Here is an 18,779-nt window from a genome sequence, read left to right as displayed (position 1 = left end):
CAGACACCCTTGATAGTCAGCTCACATGCTCTATATAGCCAACCCGGGGGGGGGGGGACCAGAGCCTGGCCCTCTGCAGATGCTCAGAGACACTCTTGATAGTCAGCTCACATGCTCTATATAGCCAACCCGGGGGGGGGCAGAGCCTGGTCCTCTGCACATGCTCAGAGACACTCTTGATGGTCAGCCCACAGGTTCTAACTCCAACCCCGGGAGCAGAGCCTGGCTGTCGGCAGACCAGCCACTGTCCCCTTCGCTCTGCCCTTTCCTTCCTTGGGCTCCCAGGGGGCGACGCGCCTCGAACCCGCGGGAGTCCAGGCGAGCCAGCCTTCCTCCCGGCCGGCGGTTGCTAGGGAGCCGCTGTTGCTAGGGGCGGGCGGGGCGAGGGGCGCATGCGCGCGCTCGCGGACTGCCCGGATGCAGCGGGAGGAGGCGCTGCCGCCATCTTTGCCCGGAGAGCAGCGAGCTGATCGTGGCTGAGCCCCCCCGCCAGACCATCGGTCTCCATCCGCCCCGCGCAGCCCCCGCCGCCCTCGACCGCCGGACATGGACGATCGGGAGGACCTCGTCTACCAGGCCAAGCTGGCCGAGCAGGCCGAGCGCTACGATGGTGCGAGCGGGGCGCGCGGCGCGGGCGGCGGCGGGAGGGGGCGGGGGAGGAGGAGCGCCTACAAAATGGCGGCGGCCGGCCGGCGGGGGCGGGGGGCGCTCACAAAATGGCGGCGCGGCTCGCGCGGGACCCTGGAGCCGACGGGGGGGCCGCCTCGCCCGGCCCGTCGCGGCCCGCAGTCCGCGAAGGGAGCCTCCTGCGGCGGCGCTGGGCACGAAGCTCCCGCAGGCCGGCCTGGGCGGCTCCCCGAGGCGGCGGCGGCCCGGAGGGGCGTGGCGGCCCCCAGCAAGGGGTGGACGGGCCGGGCGAGCCGGTGGGCCTTGGGAGGGGCCGGGGCTGCTGGAAGGGAGGCTCCCGGTGGCTGCAGCCGCAGCCCTCCTGCGCCTGAGGGAGGAGGCGCCTCTTCCCCTTTCCTCCTCCCCGTGGGGGGCTGCTCTTTTCCTGGCTGGGGGGCAAGATGGGGTCCTAGAGTGGGTGGTGGATCTGCTGCTGCAGACAGGACTGGGCCGCTACCAAGAGCCCCCTCAAGGGCTGTGCTACTTGCTTCCCCCCCAGCCTGGGGGGAGACAGTGCTCTGGCATCCCATGCCACCCCCCCCATGAGTGCTATAGTGACCTCAGTGGCAGAAGCTGCAGTCACAGCTGGGGGGGGCAGAGAGTTCTGGCATCACATACCCCCCAGTGAGGGCTATAGTGACCCCAGTGGCAGAAGCTGCGGTCACACCTTGGGAGGGGGGGCAGAGAGTTCTGTCATCACATACCCCACAGTGAGGGCTATAGTGACCCCAGTGGCATAATTGCCCCTGGTCGCCTGCTTGTAAGGCTGCCCTTCCCCAGGGATGCTGGAAGAAGCCATGACAGGATCCAGAACCTGGTTCCTTGTCTGTAGTGTTCAGGAAGAGCCTTGATAAACTCAAAACTAGCAGAGGAGCATGTCTACTGCTAGGGAGCAAGCCTCTCTCAGGCGTCAATGAGGTTTGCTCCCAATTGGATGCCTTTAGAACTGTGAGCAAAAGCTGCAATCTTAACACACCTTGGGGGGGCAAAGAGGAGTGCTCTGGCATCACATACCCCCGCCCCCCAGTGAGAACTGTAGTGACCTCAGTGGCATACCTTTTCCTGGCCACCTGCTTGCAAGGCTGCCCTTCCCTAGGGAGGCCTGGGAGGAGCTGTGTCAGGATCTGAAACCTGGTTCCTTGCCTATAGTGTTCAGGAAGAGCCATGATAAACTCATAACCAGGAGGGTAGCATGTCTACTTGGGAGCAAGCCTCTCAATGAGGTTTACTCCTAATTGAATGCCTGTAGAATTGTGAGCAAAAACTGCAATCTGAACACATGGGGGGGGGGGAAGGAATCAGTGGGAGGCATCAGTCCATCTAATTGAACTAGAGATTTGCTCCTGAGTAAACTTGCATAGGATTGTGCTGCCTATTGAAAACTCTTTTAAGATGACAGCCATTCTAGAACTGAATAGAATAGCGTGATGTAATCCTTTGATTTTTAGAAAAATATATTTGAAGTGAGGTGCTGCCCAGCTTCTATCACTGTTGTTTGCTGGGGAGCTGTAGGTGGAAGACTTGTGTCTTTTGTAATAATATTTTGAGACTCAACACCAACTGTTACTGTGAAACCAGGAAACAATAGAGGTAGGTGAGAAGTACTATATTTGCATCATTAAAATTGAGAAAGAAATTAAATAACTGGAAAGAGACATTTTGTTACCTTCCTCCATAGATTTCAGATAAGAACATGATCCATGACCCTACAGTGACAGTGCTGTTTCTCCATGTGTGCCACTTGCACATTCTTTGTGTATTGTTTGGATGCACAAGTGCTATGAGTCAATAGCATTGTTCCCACTTGGACTGTAATACATTTGATTGCAGTATTGAGAAACCCCATCCAGAACCATGATGGCTTAATCTGTTTAGGACAGAAAAACTGGTTTCAGACAGAAAAACTGGCTTCCATTTGTCTGTTGGGTATGAATGGGTGCTAAGCTCATTCCAGCTGTAAGTGTCATGGAATACATAGCAAGATATTTTGATTTAATCCTAGGTCTGTGTCACCAGTAGGTGGTTTAGAATATGTTGGGCAATTAGCAGTTACTTTCAACTTTCAACTGATGTTTCCTAGCTTATTTTTATAGCTTTGGCATACATTGCCTTTTAGGAATTGCTGTGGGACCACCTAGCTTTGTTTGGATCATTGAAGCTCCCCCTTTCTGTCTTTCAGCTATTCTGATGTGTCCAGGAGTACCATACGTTTTTCTCTAGTGTTAGGTGGGTTTCCTCTTGGAGCAAAGGAGAGCTGCAGTGCCTAAAAGTTCCTCAAAGCATGTCAGTAGATTCCCTTAAGAAGTGTATGTGGCTTTTCCTGTTCATAGATTAATTCTTCAAAATGATGGGTTTGAGCTGACATGTTTTCTTTTGCACATGGTATGAAAAAGCTCTTGACCTCCCTGCTGAAGGTGTATGTGTTTATGGGCATCAACTGAACGCTTCTGGAGCTGAACATGAGAAAATATCTCTATTCTGCTTCCATCAGTGTATCCATTCTTATGACTATTTTTAACAAAAGGCTGGAGGGTTTTTTAATGAAAAGTGCCTTTCATTGATTTGAAAACCAAGATCTCGGTTTTAACCTTTATTTTAGGAAGATCTGTTTGTATTTCTCTGTGAGGCGTAATCACAGGAAGTACCAGGTAGGATAGTGGGCATGTTGCCAGAATACAGACTGGATGATAGCATATTGATATGTGGTACTTCCACCATCTTGTATTCTTGTAACTCTCATGTAGGTGGATATATCTTAATTTGATAGCAAAAATTCACCCTGTCTTTGAGTGCCTCTTGGTAAGTGGCTAGTAAGTTCATGAAGAGTATATCCTTGGGGCCAGCTGCTAGATGGATGACCCCCTCTAATGTAGCCTGCACACTGAATGTTAAATTTAGGTGGTTTCTGTAGGATAAATTGCTTACTCTCTTAATTGTATAAGATGTATGAATTGACATATTGAATCTTGGTTTTTAAGTATAAAATTTAACTTTTGATATGTAGAACAATTTGGAAATGATATGGGCAGTGTGCAGTGATGGTTTAGATCAGGGATTCTTAATTGGGGTATCCATACCCCTTGGAAGTATGAGATCCAAATTATAGAGATATGGAACTCTTATCTCTGAGCAATTAAAAAAATTGTGTGATTAAATTAACTGTCACCATTATCAATACAGATTAAGGCAGTGGTTCTCACACATTTAGCACTGAGACCCACTTTTTAGAATGAGAATCTTGTCAGGACCCACTGGAAGTGATGTCATCAAGCAGGAATATTTTAAACAATCCTAGGCTGCAATCCTACCTACACTTACCCAGGAGTAAGTCCTATTTACTAGCATTGTTAAAAGAATATACATAGTAGCTTGTTAAAAAAGTACAGGTCTGTAACATTTTCCCAAATGTCACACAGCATGGTAGCATCAAGTCCAATACAGTATATTAAAAATAAAATATTGAGATGAATGGGGACCCACCTGAAATTGGCTCACGACCCACCTAGTGGGCCCCGACCCACAGTTTGAGAAACACTGGATTAAGGTGTTCTGTTTCTAGCTATCCATATCTAAAGCAAGCCATTGACATCTTTTTGAAATCATACTGGTACCTAATAGGACTGGTGGTGATGATGATTTTGACAGTCTGGTGAGAGAGGTATGGGAATATTGGGCAATCCATTGGGGAGGGTCTGTAATTGTAAAAAGATTAAGAACCTGGTTTAGATGTGAGCAGTGGTTCTCAAACTTTTAGCACCAGGACCCACTTTTTAGAATGATAAAGGGGCCCACCAGAAGTGATGTCATGACTGGAAGTGACATAATCAAGGAGGAAAATTTTTAATAATCCTACCCACACTTACCCAAGAGTAAGTCCCATTTACTATCACTGTTTAAAGCATATACAAAGTAGCCTGTTAGAAATACTAATCTGTAACATGTCCCCAAATGCAGTCCACATACCATGGTGGCATCAAATCTGATATATTAAAAATAAAATATTGAAACGAATTGGGACCCATTTAGAATTGGGTCAAGACCCACCATTTGAGAAACACCGCTAGAGCTTCTAGTCAAGACTCAAAGTTACAATGGGTGAACTTTAGTGGTTCCCACAACTCCCTGCCTCTGGCTGCTCTTCTGCTGCCTGCTGGAAAGCTTGATGAACCTTAACATTCCTCCTCACCTTGAATCCACAGGTGGGGAGGGAAATGGGAGCAGAGGTGGTTCCCTGCAGCTAAAGTGCTTGGGGGGCCTTGAAAGCCCAGAGCAATGGTGGAGATGATCTTTACCCACAAACTCCAAGCTGGGGAAGAAGGCTGAATCTTATTTCCATGTGTTTCTGCCAAATGAGGTGTCTCTGAAGTAGAGCACAACTAGTGGGGCAGCTCTCATCTCTCTGCCTTTTCCCTTTCAAGCACAGAGACTTGGAAGTAGAATAAATTACGCAGCTTAAATGTGCTAACAAATACCACAGCACAATCTATGTATATTCATTGCTGTTCTCCAGCATGCCTCTAATTAGGCATAACTGGGATTGCCCTTCTATGTAGTGGATCAGATCTCTAGTGCAGCCAGCATCTAGTGATGGTTTCCCCAAGGTAGACTAGCATGCTGGTGGCAAGAAGCCATGGGAAGCTCTCTGAAAGGATGGATTCTCCTAGCAACCTGTATCCAGTTTGAGATTGGCTCTCAGTGCTTTGGTTGTGATCCTTATTGCTTTTCTGCAGCATCTGTTAATTTGCAGTAATGCAGGCTGCAGTTCATTTTTCCTCCATTCAACAGGTGCAGGTGATTGAGAAGAGTTGTTTGATATAGAAGTAAATAGCTAACTAGCCTGGTATCACAGCCCTGGTGATTTGTAGCTCAGAATGTCAGTGTTGCAGCAGCACACTTGGATTAAGAGTTGTGTTCCCTGTGAAAAGATCGATGAGATCCTGACTGCCTGTTTAAAATTGCGAATTTTGCCAGCTTGAACGCAGCATTAAATGCTTAAGTCTTAACTGGTCTGCTTGAGAACTCATAGATGTATAGCAAATGTGGTGCCCTATGACTTCACCTCCTTACCTAGATGCTTACCCAACCTACCCCTGTTTGTCCAGTGTGTTATCTGAAAACAATTCAGCCCAATTTGCTGACTGTAAGATTCTGAAATTGGGTTTCTGGTTCTGGACTTGCATAGACCTGTCATGACCAGTATTCACACAGACATACACCACACGTTCTTTCCTTAGAAATGGTCGAGTCAATGAAGAAAGTGGCCGGCATGGATGTCGAGCTCACAGTCGAGGAGAGGAATCTCCTCTCCGTTGCCTACAAAAATGTGATTGGAGCTAGAAGAGCTTCGTGGAGAATAATCAGCAGCATTGAACAGAAGGAGGAAAACAAGGGTGGAGAAGACAAACTGAAGATGATTCGGGAGTATCGGCAATTGGTGAGTGTTCTAGGTGATGACGGCCCTTCTGCTTCTTGAGGGGGAAGGGCATCAACTGTTGTCTGCCTTCCCTCCCCCAAACACCATACGTATTACTTTGAGATTTTAGGGTGCCTGGCAGGACGTAGAGCTGTCCCAAATTTAATAAGATGAGCATGGAATATAGAGTGTCTGATGACAGTACTTGGAATTAGCAAGATTTTCCTCAAATCAGTCTGGATCCCAGCCTTAGGGATTTTTTTTCATGTTCTTCCATCACCCCATCCCTCATTTGCATTGTTCCATTGAGGTGTGTGTCTGTCTTGTTCTTGCTGCCTTCCTTCCAGCTACAGGCTTAGTTTAGCTCTTCTTTGATCTGAGCAGCCTCCTTCAGGCACTTGATTTCTTTCTGCATGTAGTATGCTTCAGTCAGCATGCTGGTTGTAAACCTGGAGGCAGGAATGAAGTACTGTGCATGGTCTGCTCCAAGTCCCTTCATGCCTGTTGTCAGGTATGCCACTATTTACATTTCAAGCATGTTCTTTTTTCCCATCAATGTAAGTCAAGCAATTAGGATTGCTTGTGATCACATCCAGCTGTTACAAGACAATAGCCACCCTGGAGGTGAAATCTCTCTTCGGTATTCACACAGGTGATGGGCTTGTTCAGGTGAGATGACTATTGAACTTTTGGGAAAGCTAGGTCAGACGGCGCCAAACCTCGGCCTGTGGTTCGGATCCGGAGTTCTGAAAAATTCATCTCAGTACAGTGCTTTCTGCTCCATGCTGCAGCCTGCTATCTTTCCAGCCAGTTTTCTCACAAACCTGTGCTGGGCTGCCGCTGCCGTTGCCTCAGCAGTCGGTCTCTGCACCCCGATTTTTGGACAGAAGTGGCTGCCTGGCACAAGTTTGTGAGAAGATTGACTGGAAAGATAGCAGGCTGTGGTGTGAAACAGAAAGTGCCATGCAGGGATGACTTTTTCTGAACGCAGCAGACTGCCGTTTGGAGACTGCTGGGCTATGTACGTAGAAAACTGCCCATCAGCTGAGTCAGACCATTGGTCCATGTAGCTTAACTTTGTCCACACTGACTGATGGTAGTGGTCCAGGATTTCAGACAGGGAAGGTTCTTACTTAGCCCCCTCTGGAGATGCTGTCAGGGACTGGACCTGGAACCTCCTCCATGCAAAGCAGGTGCTCTTCTAATATGCTTCGACTCCATCCTTCATTACATGCCCCCTAAGTCTTAAATATTTTTCGAATACAGTTTGTATAAACCAGGTCTCCAAACTTTTTGGCCAGAGGGCCGCATCAAATATCTGGCGTGGTGTGGAGGGCCGGAAAAAAAAAATTTAAATATAAAATTTAAATAAATAAATTAGAGATTGAACTTAGGTGAGTGAATAAATGAATGAATGGGCTCATTCATTCAACCTCTCTGGCCCTCAGAACACTCTCCAGACACTATCAGAGCACAGTTCTGGTCATGTTCAGTTGAGCGGGCCAGAGGCTTTCAGTGGACAAGAGGTTGGCCATGGGCTGAAAAGAGGCTTGCTGCGGGCCGCATCTGGCCCCTGGGCTGGGGTTTGGAGACCCCTGGTATAAACTATAGTACAGTGTGGATGAAGTTCATTGCAACTTCAGAGAAAACCTTCTGGAATTTTGAAAGCAGATTTTGAATCCTCACATACAACATTTAAGAACACAAGAAGAATCCTGTTGCATCAGGCCAAGGGCCCATCTAGCCCAGCTTCCTGTATCTCACAGTGGCCCACCAGATGCCTCTGGGAACACTCAAGACAAAATTCCTATATCTTGTTACCACTCCCTTACATCTGGCATTCAGAGATTGGCTACCTTTAAAACTCAGAGGTTGATTTAGAGGGCCTTCAAGAATAACCTAATAATGCTTGAGGAATAAGGTGTACCTTTGTAGCTACTTGTACCAGAAGTGAATTGTTTGAAACAAGTCACAGGCTGAGGACGAATCCCTAGAACAGTGTGTGACTTCCTTAGTACCTCTGCTTATATTAAAGCAGCTCTTCATGACATTGGAAGAAAGATCTTGAAAGTGAGCACTTGTGATTGCTGTAGACTAGATCATAGGTATGTAAGAGGAGCTGTATAGTACTGGGTCACACCAAGGTCCATCTAGTTCAGCATCCTGTTTTCAGCAGCAGCCAGCCATATGCTTCCAGGAAAGCCTGCAAGGAGAGTACAGAGGTAAGAGCTCTTCCCCATCTGGTATTTGGAGAGAACCTGCCTCTGAATGTGGAAGATCCAGGTAGTTATGGTAGTTGTTAATAGACTTGTCCTCCATGAGTGTTTTCTAAAGCCATCAGCTTCCTTAAGTCTGCATTGTATGGAATGATGCTCCCTTTTCTTTGTTTTGAGTCTACTGCTGATCAATTTCATGGGGTGGTCCCAAGCTTTGGTGATACAGAAAAGGGAAAACTCTGTCTACTCTCTCAGTACCATTCATAATCTTTTGTTACATTTTTCCTTAGTCAGCTATTTTCCTAACTGGAAAAATAAGCCTCAAGTAATTTACTCCTTCCCCATCGAGGAGACGCACCAATCCCTTGATCATTCTGGCTATTCTTCTGTTACTTTCCAGTGTTATAATATTCTTTTTGAGATGAGAACTGCACACAGGTCCCACGCACAATTCAACTGTAGATTGCTACAGTCCCAGCCATTTTATTTTCAATTTCTTAATTGCCAAACTCAGGTGTGTCTCCTTAGCTGGTGCTGCACACTTAATTTTCTTCCACAGCCACATGATCCAGATTGTCTTAATTCTGTTTCTAAATGCAGTTTGTAGGATTCTGTTGAAGCAGGTGGTGAACCCTAAAATGCAAAATATGTTAACTGTACAGTACACCAGGTCTCATCTGTTGGTTTTTGAGCAAATTATCTCAGAGGTGTTTGCATTGCAAAATTTAGCTACAATAACTATAAGGTCAACATTTCCCCCCCCCCCCAATTCTAGGCATTACTCTTGTAACGTTATGCTAAAAATAGGGGATCCTGATTAGTTATGCACAGTACAAAAACATTCAGACCCAATTATGTTCTTAAGACACATGCATGTTTTGTGAGTGAGTGTCAAGGGGACTTCTGTACGTGAACCTGTGAAGCATTATTCCTAAAACATTTTGTTGTTAAATAGTTACAAGAGTGAATACTATCAGTAACAAAGGTCCAAATCTTAACCAACTTTCCAGCACTGGCATAGCTGTGCGAATGGGATGTGTGTTGCATCCTGCAGTTGGCTGGCTCTCATGGAGGCCTCTTCAAAGTAAGGGAATGTTCCCTTACCTCGGAGCTGCGTTACCCTTATGTCAGTGCTGGAAAGTGGGTTAGGATTGTGCCCAAATGCTAACAGCAAAGTGGGATTCAAGAAGGAAAAGCTTTCAAGAATTAATGGTTTCATAGATATACAGAAAGTTCTTTTGACACTTCCTTAAGAGATTTTTGGGGTGGGGGATCAGGTAGCAAGACATAAAGTCTTATAGTGGCAAGTGTGGGAAATGAGGGAATACAAGATCACCATGAAGTATCAGTTTGTGATACAGAGAGACTGTCAGGGTGGGACTGGTTTCTGCCTGCACTCTGGGGCCTCTTTCTTGGGGTGGGGAAGTGATACAGTTTAAAGACTGAGTTAGGAAGAACTGGAGAAGATAAGAGGAGTTTGTCTGCAGCTCTGCATGTTAAGATCTGTGGGGCACCTGATAAAATTGATTTCCAGGAATAAAAATCAATCTTTGGTCCCAGTTTCAAGTTGTAAAACAGTGCGGTGACTGCAGGTAGCCACACCAGAATCCCTGGAAAGTGTGAAATGTTTCACTTCTGGGTATTTTTAATGGAGAACAGAATGTATCCTGTTGGGACACTTTCTGCAAAGGGTGCACCCCCTAAATAACTGCCCCAGGTCTGTGAGAGAAGAAGCAGGTTGGGGTGTATAACAGTCTGAGTCCACAGTCCGTGTGACCTGGCTTTTCATCTTCTGCTGTGGCTGCTGCCCAACAGTCATGGAGTCAGAAGCTGGAACAGAATTGAAAGTGGGCTTGTGGGTTAGTGACCTTTCAACGACAAAGGGAACCATTTGGTTTACAGTCTGAGAGCTGAGTTGTGAGGCTCATGACCAGTTTTCAGTGTAACTTTTTGTTAAAACTTGACAATTGTGTGTCTACACAACAACAGCTCCCCTGAATCTGCCACTTCTCTTTCTGCTCCCAAGGTTGAGAATGAACTCAAATTAATTTGCTGTGACATTCTGGATGTACTGGACAAACACCTCATTCCAGCAGCCAACACTGGCGAATCCAAGGTTTTCTATTATAAAATGTAAGTGATTCATTGGGATACAGTGTGCAAATCAGGGAAGGGACACCTTCTTTTGCTTGTCTGGTCACCCCCATTCTGCAAAGGAGGTGTGCTCTTTCTTCCACATGGCAAGGACTCTGCTTGCCTCTTGGCCTCTGCCATATGTGTGCTTGCTCTGCGGGGAATAGGTAGAGCATGCCACAGATGCTTTGCTGTACACTTGTAGCCCCAAGGGTTGGCTTGGGGGCTTGTTAGCTATAGTCCCTTTATCTGATTAAAACAATAACTTGCACAGCTCTCTTTTAACTGTATAACCTGTTCTGTACTGGATAACATTCCTGTGTCCGAAGTAATTAGCTACAAAGGAAGCTGTTTTGATCTCCTTTTCTTTCTGCTCCCAGGAAAGGGGACTACCACAGGTATCTTGCTGAGTTTGCCACAGGAAATGACAGAAAGGAAGCTGCCGAGAACAGCTTGGTGGCTTATAAAGCTGCTAGTGATATTGCAATGACAGAACTTCCTCCAACACATCCCATCCGCCTAGGACTTGCCCTCAACTTCTCTGTTTTCTACTATGAAATTCTTAATTCTCCTGACCGTGCCTGCAGGTGAGCGTCTGTTGCCTGGAAGAGGGCCCCCTAGGGGGGAGGTGTGGCTGGCTTTTCCCCCAGTGTTTCACTTGCTATGAAATGCCTTTCCAACTAATGTGTATTGAAGGGGGGCTTATAAGGAACTCATGAAAAAACCTCAAGGTGGTCTCGACCTTTGCCATCTGTTCAGGCTTTAGGCAGTTTTCTCCACCAGTTTGAGTTTGTTACTTGAGAGAGCAGCATGTGAAAAGTAACCACTGGAAGTAGTGATGCCCTGACACTAATGATACAGTGTTTCAGGGTGAAATTGTAACCTGCTGACTTTCTGACAGCTGGTACTGCATAAAGCTAGCTACTGTGAGAGGAGAAGCTAGGCTAGAGGGACTCAGCAGTGCTGCAGAAATGGGGTGAGGTTGGGTCGTGATAACGTCACTGTATCTTGATTTGTTAAGTTGGTGTGGTAGAATGTGTTGCCACAGTAATGGTTGGTTTGATACTTTCCATTGTAGGTTGGCAAAAGCAGCTTTTGATGACGCTATTGCAGAACTGGATACACTGAGTGAAGAAAGCTATAAGGATTCTACGCTTATCATGCAGTTGTTACGTGATAACCTGACACTATGGACTTCAGACATGCAGGGTGATGGTGAGTAGCTTGATGATGATCTAGCTTTAGTCTTCATTTAGAGAGGATCTCTAGGTGGCTTGCAGACATTGGAGAGTATGGCTTTTGGGTATTCAGGGTTGGGCTCTTTGGATGATGGACTCAGTGGAACATGGTACTCAGAAGCACATCTGGTCGCGACAGTGGCCTTGCCAGCTGTGTACCTTTGATCTGCACCCTGCTGCTTGTAGACTGACATCCCAAGGGGAGGCATTTCTTAACTTGACTTGGGCTTGCAGCTGGTAGCCCCACTTCTATAAACTTTGTGACAAGGGAGAAGAGATTCTGTTCCAGACTGCAGTAGCAAATGTTGATGGTCAGCTAGCCTTCAGTATGAGGAAAGAGACTGGCTGATTGTTATCTTCATTGCCTCTCCTGAGGCCACCAGCAGTAAAGTCCTTGGTCTCAGTAAAGTCCTTGACTTTACCGACTAGATTGAGCCATTTCCTCTTTGGGACAGCCCTAAGTGACTTCTGTTCCAGCTCAGTTCCTCGCTGCAGCTTACTAGAGGGAGTTGTGGGAACAGTTGCCCTCCTTTTCCTTACTTGGATAGGGGCTACCTCTTCGCCTCTCCTCCCTGAAGGGTTTGAGCTATGACTGGCTTCCATCTGTGGCTTCTGTTGTGCAGCCACCTGGTTCCAGATGAAGAACTTTGCAAGTGGGGAAGACTAGTTTGAGGCCTGGCCTTGCCAACAGCAGACTGTTTTGCTTTAAATTGATTGTATTAAGTCATGATTTAAACTGTCAAGAGAAAAAATCTGACCCAGTGAAGGCTGCAATCCTGTGCATGCTTGGTTGGAAAGAAGTTTCACTGAAGAAAGTTTGACTGGCTTCATAATAAAGAGGCTGTAACAAGTATCCAGAATTTTCCAGAAACAAAGTGGGGGGGACACTTTTCAATGAGATGGAAATATCCACACAGTTGTATTAATATGATTGTAAATATACAATTAGAGAGAACACTGTTAAGCTTGAGTGCATAAGTGGCGTAAAATAGGATCCTAGTGAGATACAAAATTTCTAGTGCCTGTGATGTCTTGCTAATCTCTCCTGTGGTCCAGTAGGAAGCACACAGCAATACCTATAATACTGCATTTAATAATAGGATATATTTTCCCATGATTTCTCCCTTTTTATAAAGAATCTGGCTTTCACTTCATGGTTGTGATTTGGTTTTAAGTTCAGGCTTTAGTATGTTTGTATTAAATACAAGTTTTTTTCAAATTTTAAACCAGGTTATTCTTTAAAAGATGTGCTTAATTTAATTGAATTTTTAAAAATTCACTTTAAAATTCACATTTTTTAAATCCTTGGTTTTAATCCACTCTACGGGATTAAAGTGATGATAAGTAATGATTAGTGGTGATAAGTCACCTTAATGACTCCTACCAGGCTTTTGTAAGGTGAAGGAGTGTTTGCTGCTTTGTCATACAATACTTGTCATTCTGAGAAACTCATCAGAATTGCACACAGGGAAATGACTGATTGGTGCATGATGGGAAATTCCCTTGGCGTTTTGGTGTGTTTCACCTCTAGGCTGTTGGAAGGGAGAAATTTAAGAGGATTTGTTTCCCTTAATGGTGTTTCTGGTACAGAGCATCTTCATTGAGCCAGGTGTGTTTATTTTTGGCTGCTTTTTGGTCTCCTTTGCCATTTCTTCCTGCACAAGTAGAATTGAGCTTCTGCCCCATCTCTCTCATGCTTTCTATGAGCATCCTGCTCAAGCCCTTCATCTCTGTAGCCTCTGTGTAACATCTTCCTAACTCTTGTTTTTTCCCCCCTTTTCTGTTGTGTAGATTCCTAAAGGGAAGTTCACCTGTTCATTTTCTAAAATTACTTTGTAAGTCTTTGTGTAATGACTTGGGGGAATATCTTGCCCTCCTTGTCACTAAATCATGCTTGCATCCTGCTTGCATCTCTCCATTTCAGGGCTGTGCCTTGCCACTGGCTCTCCCACTCTCTGCTATTTCTCTTCCCGCTCCTTACAGTGTAGTTAAAGTCCAGTGGCTCTGAATACCTGGGTGAGCATCCTGAAATGCTTGCTCTTCAGCCAGTATTCAACTCATTCTGTGTGTCCCGTAATGGAACATAGTAAATTCTGGTCTGGTAGTTTGCCCTGGGCTTGCCATTTTGTTGGCTTGAGTGGCGATATGCAGACATGCTGTCTGCAATGAAAAATTGCTTCTAACTATTGCAAGAACCCCTTGCGGTGCCAGGGGTGTGGAAATGGAGCTATTTTGGCTGGTTTTTCTGACCATTGCATGTCTACAGCTAACTTCAAGCAATGTGAGGTGTGTATTCCCTGGTTTCAGGGAACTTTGCTTGTGTGTGTAGGGTCAGGCACAGTTTCTTGGTGGCAGCCTGCAGTGGAGCCAGCTGGCGTTTCAGTGCATGCATCTCTCTGATTAGGTGCTCCAAATTAACAAGAAGCATGTGAACAGCTGTGATCAAAATGACCTTGAATAACCTTGGGCACAGGGCTCTGGCTAAAATCCCCTGTATTTGGGGTTGCAAAGTAACTATTGTGTTAAGATTTGCCTGCAGTTGAACAGGATTGGCAAAAGTATTGATGAGATATAGGCTACTGAAATGAGTGTTTCTTCCCCCCCCCCCCCGGAAGTGGGTTGACTCAAGAGTATAAAGACTCTCCTGGATCAGACCAAAGTGTGTCCATCTCATCCAGCATCCTGATTCCCATACTAACTCACAAGCAGGAGAGAAAGGCACACTCCTCTTCCACCACTGCTCTCCTGCAGCTGGTATTCAGAGGGATAACACTGCTGCATATGAAGATAGCATTCAGGCATCATGATTAGTAGCTATTGGTAGACCTCCATGAACTTGTCCAATCCCCCTTGGCCAAACTAGTGGCCATCCCCTCATCTTGTGGCAATGACTTCTACAGGTTAGTTATTCACTGTGAGAAATGCCTCTCTTTCTCCCATCCCTGTTCGGATGTTGTTGTGAGCTTCTCTCTTTACAACATACATAATTTCATAAGTCTCAGTTTTGTTCCTCCTTTAGTACCCTTTTTCCAAACAAAAAGCTGCAAATGTAGTGGCTTTTCCTTGTAAGGAAGGTACTCCAACTTTCAACATTTTGATTGTCTATTGCCCCTTTGCCATATCATCCTTGAAGTGAAGTGACCAGTACTGTACCCAGTGTTCCAAATGTGGCTGCATCACATATTTGTATAGAGACATGATCATATAAGCAGTCTTACTCTCTGCCCTTTTCCTAATGACCCATTGGTGTGAATTTGCTACCTTCACAGCCACTGTGTGCTGAGTCGGTGTTTTCATTGAGCTGTCCATCACAACCACAAAAGCTCTTTCCTGGGTCATCAGTAACAGCTCAGACCTCACCCTTGTTTGGGTGTGATGATGGGATTTTTTTTGCCCCAGGTGTGTATTACTCTGCACAGAACTATGTTTGCCATTTGGTTGTCCATCATCCTTTTTGAAAGAGGTGCTTATTTAGAGCAAGAACTGTGGTGAGGGCCTTAGTCAGAAGCTTTTTGAAGGACCAAACCAACAGCGTCAACTGGATCTCCTCTGTCCAAATGTTTGTTGATGCTCAAAGAGCTCTAGAAGGGGCAGCAAAGCTGGGCTTACTTGTCTTCAGTGTGAAAGTTGCTGCTTTTTGCTGTGAAAGTGAGGTTATTTGGGAATCTCATTTTGGTGGCTGGAAGCTTCCTCCAGGTATACAGCCAGGGTGATGCATCTCGGCAGCTGCTTCCTTGACAGTGTGTTTCTGCAGGCACGGGGGTGTCCTGTCTGGTGGTGTGATTGTCATGCTCTGTGGAAGGGGCCTGGAGTCCACTGGGAAGGATCTTCCAGTGGCATCTGCTGTTGCCCCTCTGGCCTGCCTAACTTTTGTTGGTTTTCCTTCCCAGGTGAAGAACAGAGTAAAGAAGCACTGCAGGATGTGGAAGACGAGAACCAGTGAGACATCAAGGCCAATAAGAGACCCCCATCTCTGTCCCCCTTCCACCCCACCCCCTCCCACAAGCCCCTCAGTGTCACTGGGAGCCATCTAATCTGACATTCGTGATGGGTCCCAGCATTTAGGTTCCTACCCTGTTGGTTTTTTTACACAGTTGAAAAGTTCTTTCAAAGGCAAGAGTGAATGTCTGTGGATTTTACTGGTGCCAGCTTTCAGTTTCTTTAAGACACTAACCAGACTGGCTGCATAGAGGCTTTTTCTGCTTTACTGTGTTGTCTTCTGTCAGTGTTGGAGGTGACATCTGGAAGCCATTAGAAATCTAGGGGAGGCTTGTTGCACTGTAGGGTGCATGTGGTGGCATTTTTCATTTTTTATAATTGTTTAAACAATTTTATACCAGTGTTTAAAATTAATTGGGCGTTTAGCTTGAAGTTACGGTTGCATTGGAACAGTTCTTGTCGTGGTTTTGCTGTAAAAGAAAAAACAAAACAAAAAAAATCAACCTGTGCTGAGATGTTGCTGCAACAGACAGTGCTGGTAACAGTTCAACAATCCGTGGCTGCTCATTCTTGCCTTCTCTTTACTTTCCCTCCAAGCAGGTTAGCATTGAAGGTGGCATTGACAAAGCCTGCATGTGTGTTCAATATTTTTCTCTCCCTCTCCCCTCCCCCCTCCCTCTTCGCTAGCTCAACCTCTTTTGTTCAGTATGTGTAACTTGAAGCTAATTTGTACTACTGGATATCTGACTGGAGCCACAGATACAGGATCTGTATTGTTCTTACTGAAACACAGCATGGAATTAACATTAAACTTAAATAAAAACAACCCTAAATTAAAATGATGCCAAATGCCACTGCTACTTTTACCCTGGTAACTGTTGAGCGAGAAGTGCAGGCAGAACAAGTAGCAGGCAAAAGTGAGATTTAAGAGAGAGCTGGTCTGGTGGCTGTAACTGAATTAGATCTCCTGAACCAGAATTTGGGCCTCTAAATTAGTGGCACAAACATCTGAGGTGGCCATCTCTGCTGACTGATGGTGACCCAAGGAAATACCTTTTGTCAGTGAAGCAGAGGGGCGAACTCCCGGATGACTGTGCCAGAGTTTGTCTTCAGGTTGAGCTAGAGCACATATTTGAAAACCAAACTCTCTCTGATTTCTTCAAGTCTGTTTCCTCCACTCTAAGCCACATTCAGTCCTTTTGGTCACCTGCTGGCAAAACCCTGAAGGGATTCCGGGGAAACTTTACACACACCCAACAAGTGTTCCTTGGCTGCTCCAACCTCCTTTCCTGCTAATGCCTTCTAGTCTGAACTGTCTCCTTGCCTTTTAGCTTCATCTGGGCTTTCCCTTGGACTGAGCAGCGAGTCTGTTGGATAAATAAAATACTGTGTAAAGATTCTGCACCTCAGACTGCTCTCTACCGAACCCTTCTCAGAAGCAGGAGATGCTTCCGCTGTCCGCCTCCATGCAGACACCTCCAACACACCATGCAGTGCAGTCCTCAGTGGTGTATATCAATAACACTAGGCAGGTCTTGGGTCAGGGAAGGACAACATTTCCCCTTTAAAGGTGCTGAGTCCGTGGGTCTTGTCTTCTGGTGAGCCTCTTCAGTGTTTCCAGTTTCCAAAGTGCCCAAAGTGATTGAGTTGATTCATTGGCAGACTCGTAGGACCATCTTTAGCTGTTGTGGACATCAAGTATGGAGTCTGCTAGCATGTTAACTAGCTCTTGCCATGTTACTGCTGTAACAGTAACACATAAAACGCATACAAAAACAAAAAAAACACAAAAGTTTTGACACACAAAACTGCAAACAATTCCATGAGCCAGCTGGATGTTTAAAGACGTTGTTTTGTGTCAGCCACCACCAGAAGCATCTGACAATCTGGCTCAAGTAGATGCCACATGATTAGCTCTGCATTGGCAGTAGAGGTGGATGTGAGCTGACCTGGGATGCCTTTGTTAACAATGGGGGTACAGGCCTCCTGTGAGTTCACGGGACCACTGCAAAATAGCATGACTGACTGGCTATTACAAAATAGCATGGTCATGATAGCATGCTCCGTCAGCTGGGTTGTGTGGCTCAGAAGTCCCTCTTTAACCCTAGCTCTTAGTTCTTAATTGCATTCCTGAAGAGAGCTGTTTATGGGAAAGCAGCTTTGCAGTTGCAGATGTATGAGAAAGTAAAGGGGTTGTAAACAGATCGATCATCCATATGTCCCTCTTCTGGCTGGACGGAGGGCAGCTGAATGGTTTGGTGGCTCTTTCCTACCTGGGGAAAGCAACAGTTGAAGTTGGCTCTTGTCAACCTGTTTTCAGTCAGCAGATTCAGCCTCATTGCCCTCCAGCTGGACATCGGTTCTCAGACCCATCCCTCTCGAGCTATGCTCTGTGTAATCTAACCACCCTTCCCATGGCTTGTGGAGAAGTTGGGATCTAAACTGTGTGTCCTGCTCAGGGGTCCATGTGTTGTGGCTAGTTTTGGTAGGTGGCCTCAGCATGTGTGGACACCACGGTGCTGCCTCGGAGGAGTGGGGCTTTGAGCGGATGTCTCACTGAGGCAAACACTTCTGTAGCTGGGGTCTGTTTTCTTATCAGCTCATTCCTTCCAACCTGAGCTGTGCGCATGATATGTGGGGTGGTGGTGGTGGAGTGGGGGATTTGCTTTTTAAAAGATGGGTGGAGAGGCTGTTCCATGACCCCACACAGATGAGCCATCCAGCTGCCCTCTTGAGCTTTCAGGTGGGGAAAGGCTGCTGCTGCTGCTGCTTCCTCTGGCTCCTGTTGCAACTGCCTCCTCCCTCCCCTTCAGTCTCCCTAGAATGCAGGGTGCGCTTCTGCTGCCTTTTCCTTTTCAGCACCAGGCAGTGAGCAAAGCATGTGTTTGCAGCATGCCACACCCCTCCCTCCATTCAGTTTTCCCTGGAAAGGGTGGGGCAGTGCTAGAGGGCAGCAGCCTCATGCGCTGCTGGGGAGGGAAGCAAGGTGATGTCAAGCACATGAGCTGCAGCCACCAGCTGCTGTTGGAAGAAAAGGTGCAGCTCAGCATGTGGGTGGCAGGGACACTCAGGATGAGTCGGGGGGGGGCCTTTCTGTGGCAAGTGGGCTTGCGGCTGCCTGGGCCCATTGGTTTATTTCATGAACCCAGCTCTGTGCCAGTGTTGCTAGCTGCT

General features: G+C 46.4%; 1 protein-coding gene across 1 annotated transcript; it reads left to right on the top strand.

Annotated features, from left to right (window-relative positions):
• Nucleotides 1-400: 400 nt before the first annotated feature.
• YWHAE (tyrosine 3-monooxygenase/tryptophan 5-monooxygenase activation protein epsilon) lies at nucleotides 401-17,009 on the top strand. The gene is made up of 6 exons (XM_066635124.1): nucleotides 401-610; nucleotides 5,901-6,100; nucleotides 10,322-10,428; nucleotides 10,809-11,015; nucleotides 11,507-11,643; nucleotides 15,557-17,009. The coding sequence occupies exons 1-6, from the start codon at nucleotides 547-549 to the stop codon at nucleotides 15,607-15,609; spliced, it is 768 nt and encodes a 255-aa protein (XP_066491221.1). The 5' UTR covers nucleotides 401-546; the 3' UTR covers nucleotides 15,610-17,009.
• The last annotated feature ends 1,770 nt before the right edge of the window (nucleotides 17,010-18,779 follow it).

The sequence above is a fragment of the Tiliqua scincoides genome, chromosome 8, assembly GCF_035046505.1.
Source record: "Tiliqua scincoides isolate rTilSci1 chromosome 8, rTilSci1.hap2, whole genome shotgun sequence".
Lineage (NCBI taxonomy): Eukaryota > Metazoa > Chordata > Lepidosauria > Squamata > Scincidae > Tiliqua > Tiliqua scincoides.
This window is presented reverse-complemented; position numbering and strand designations above follow the sequence as displayed.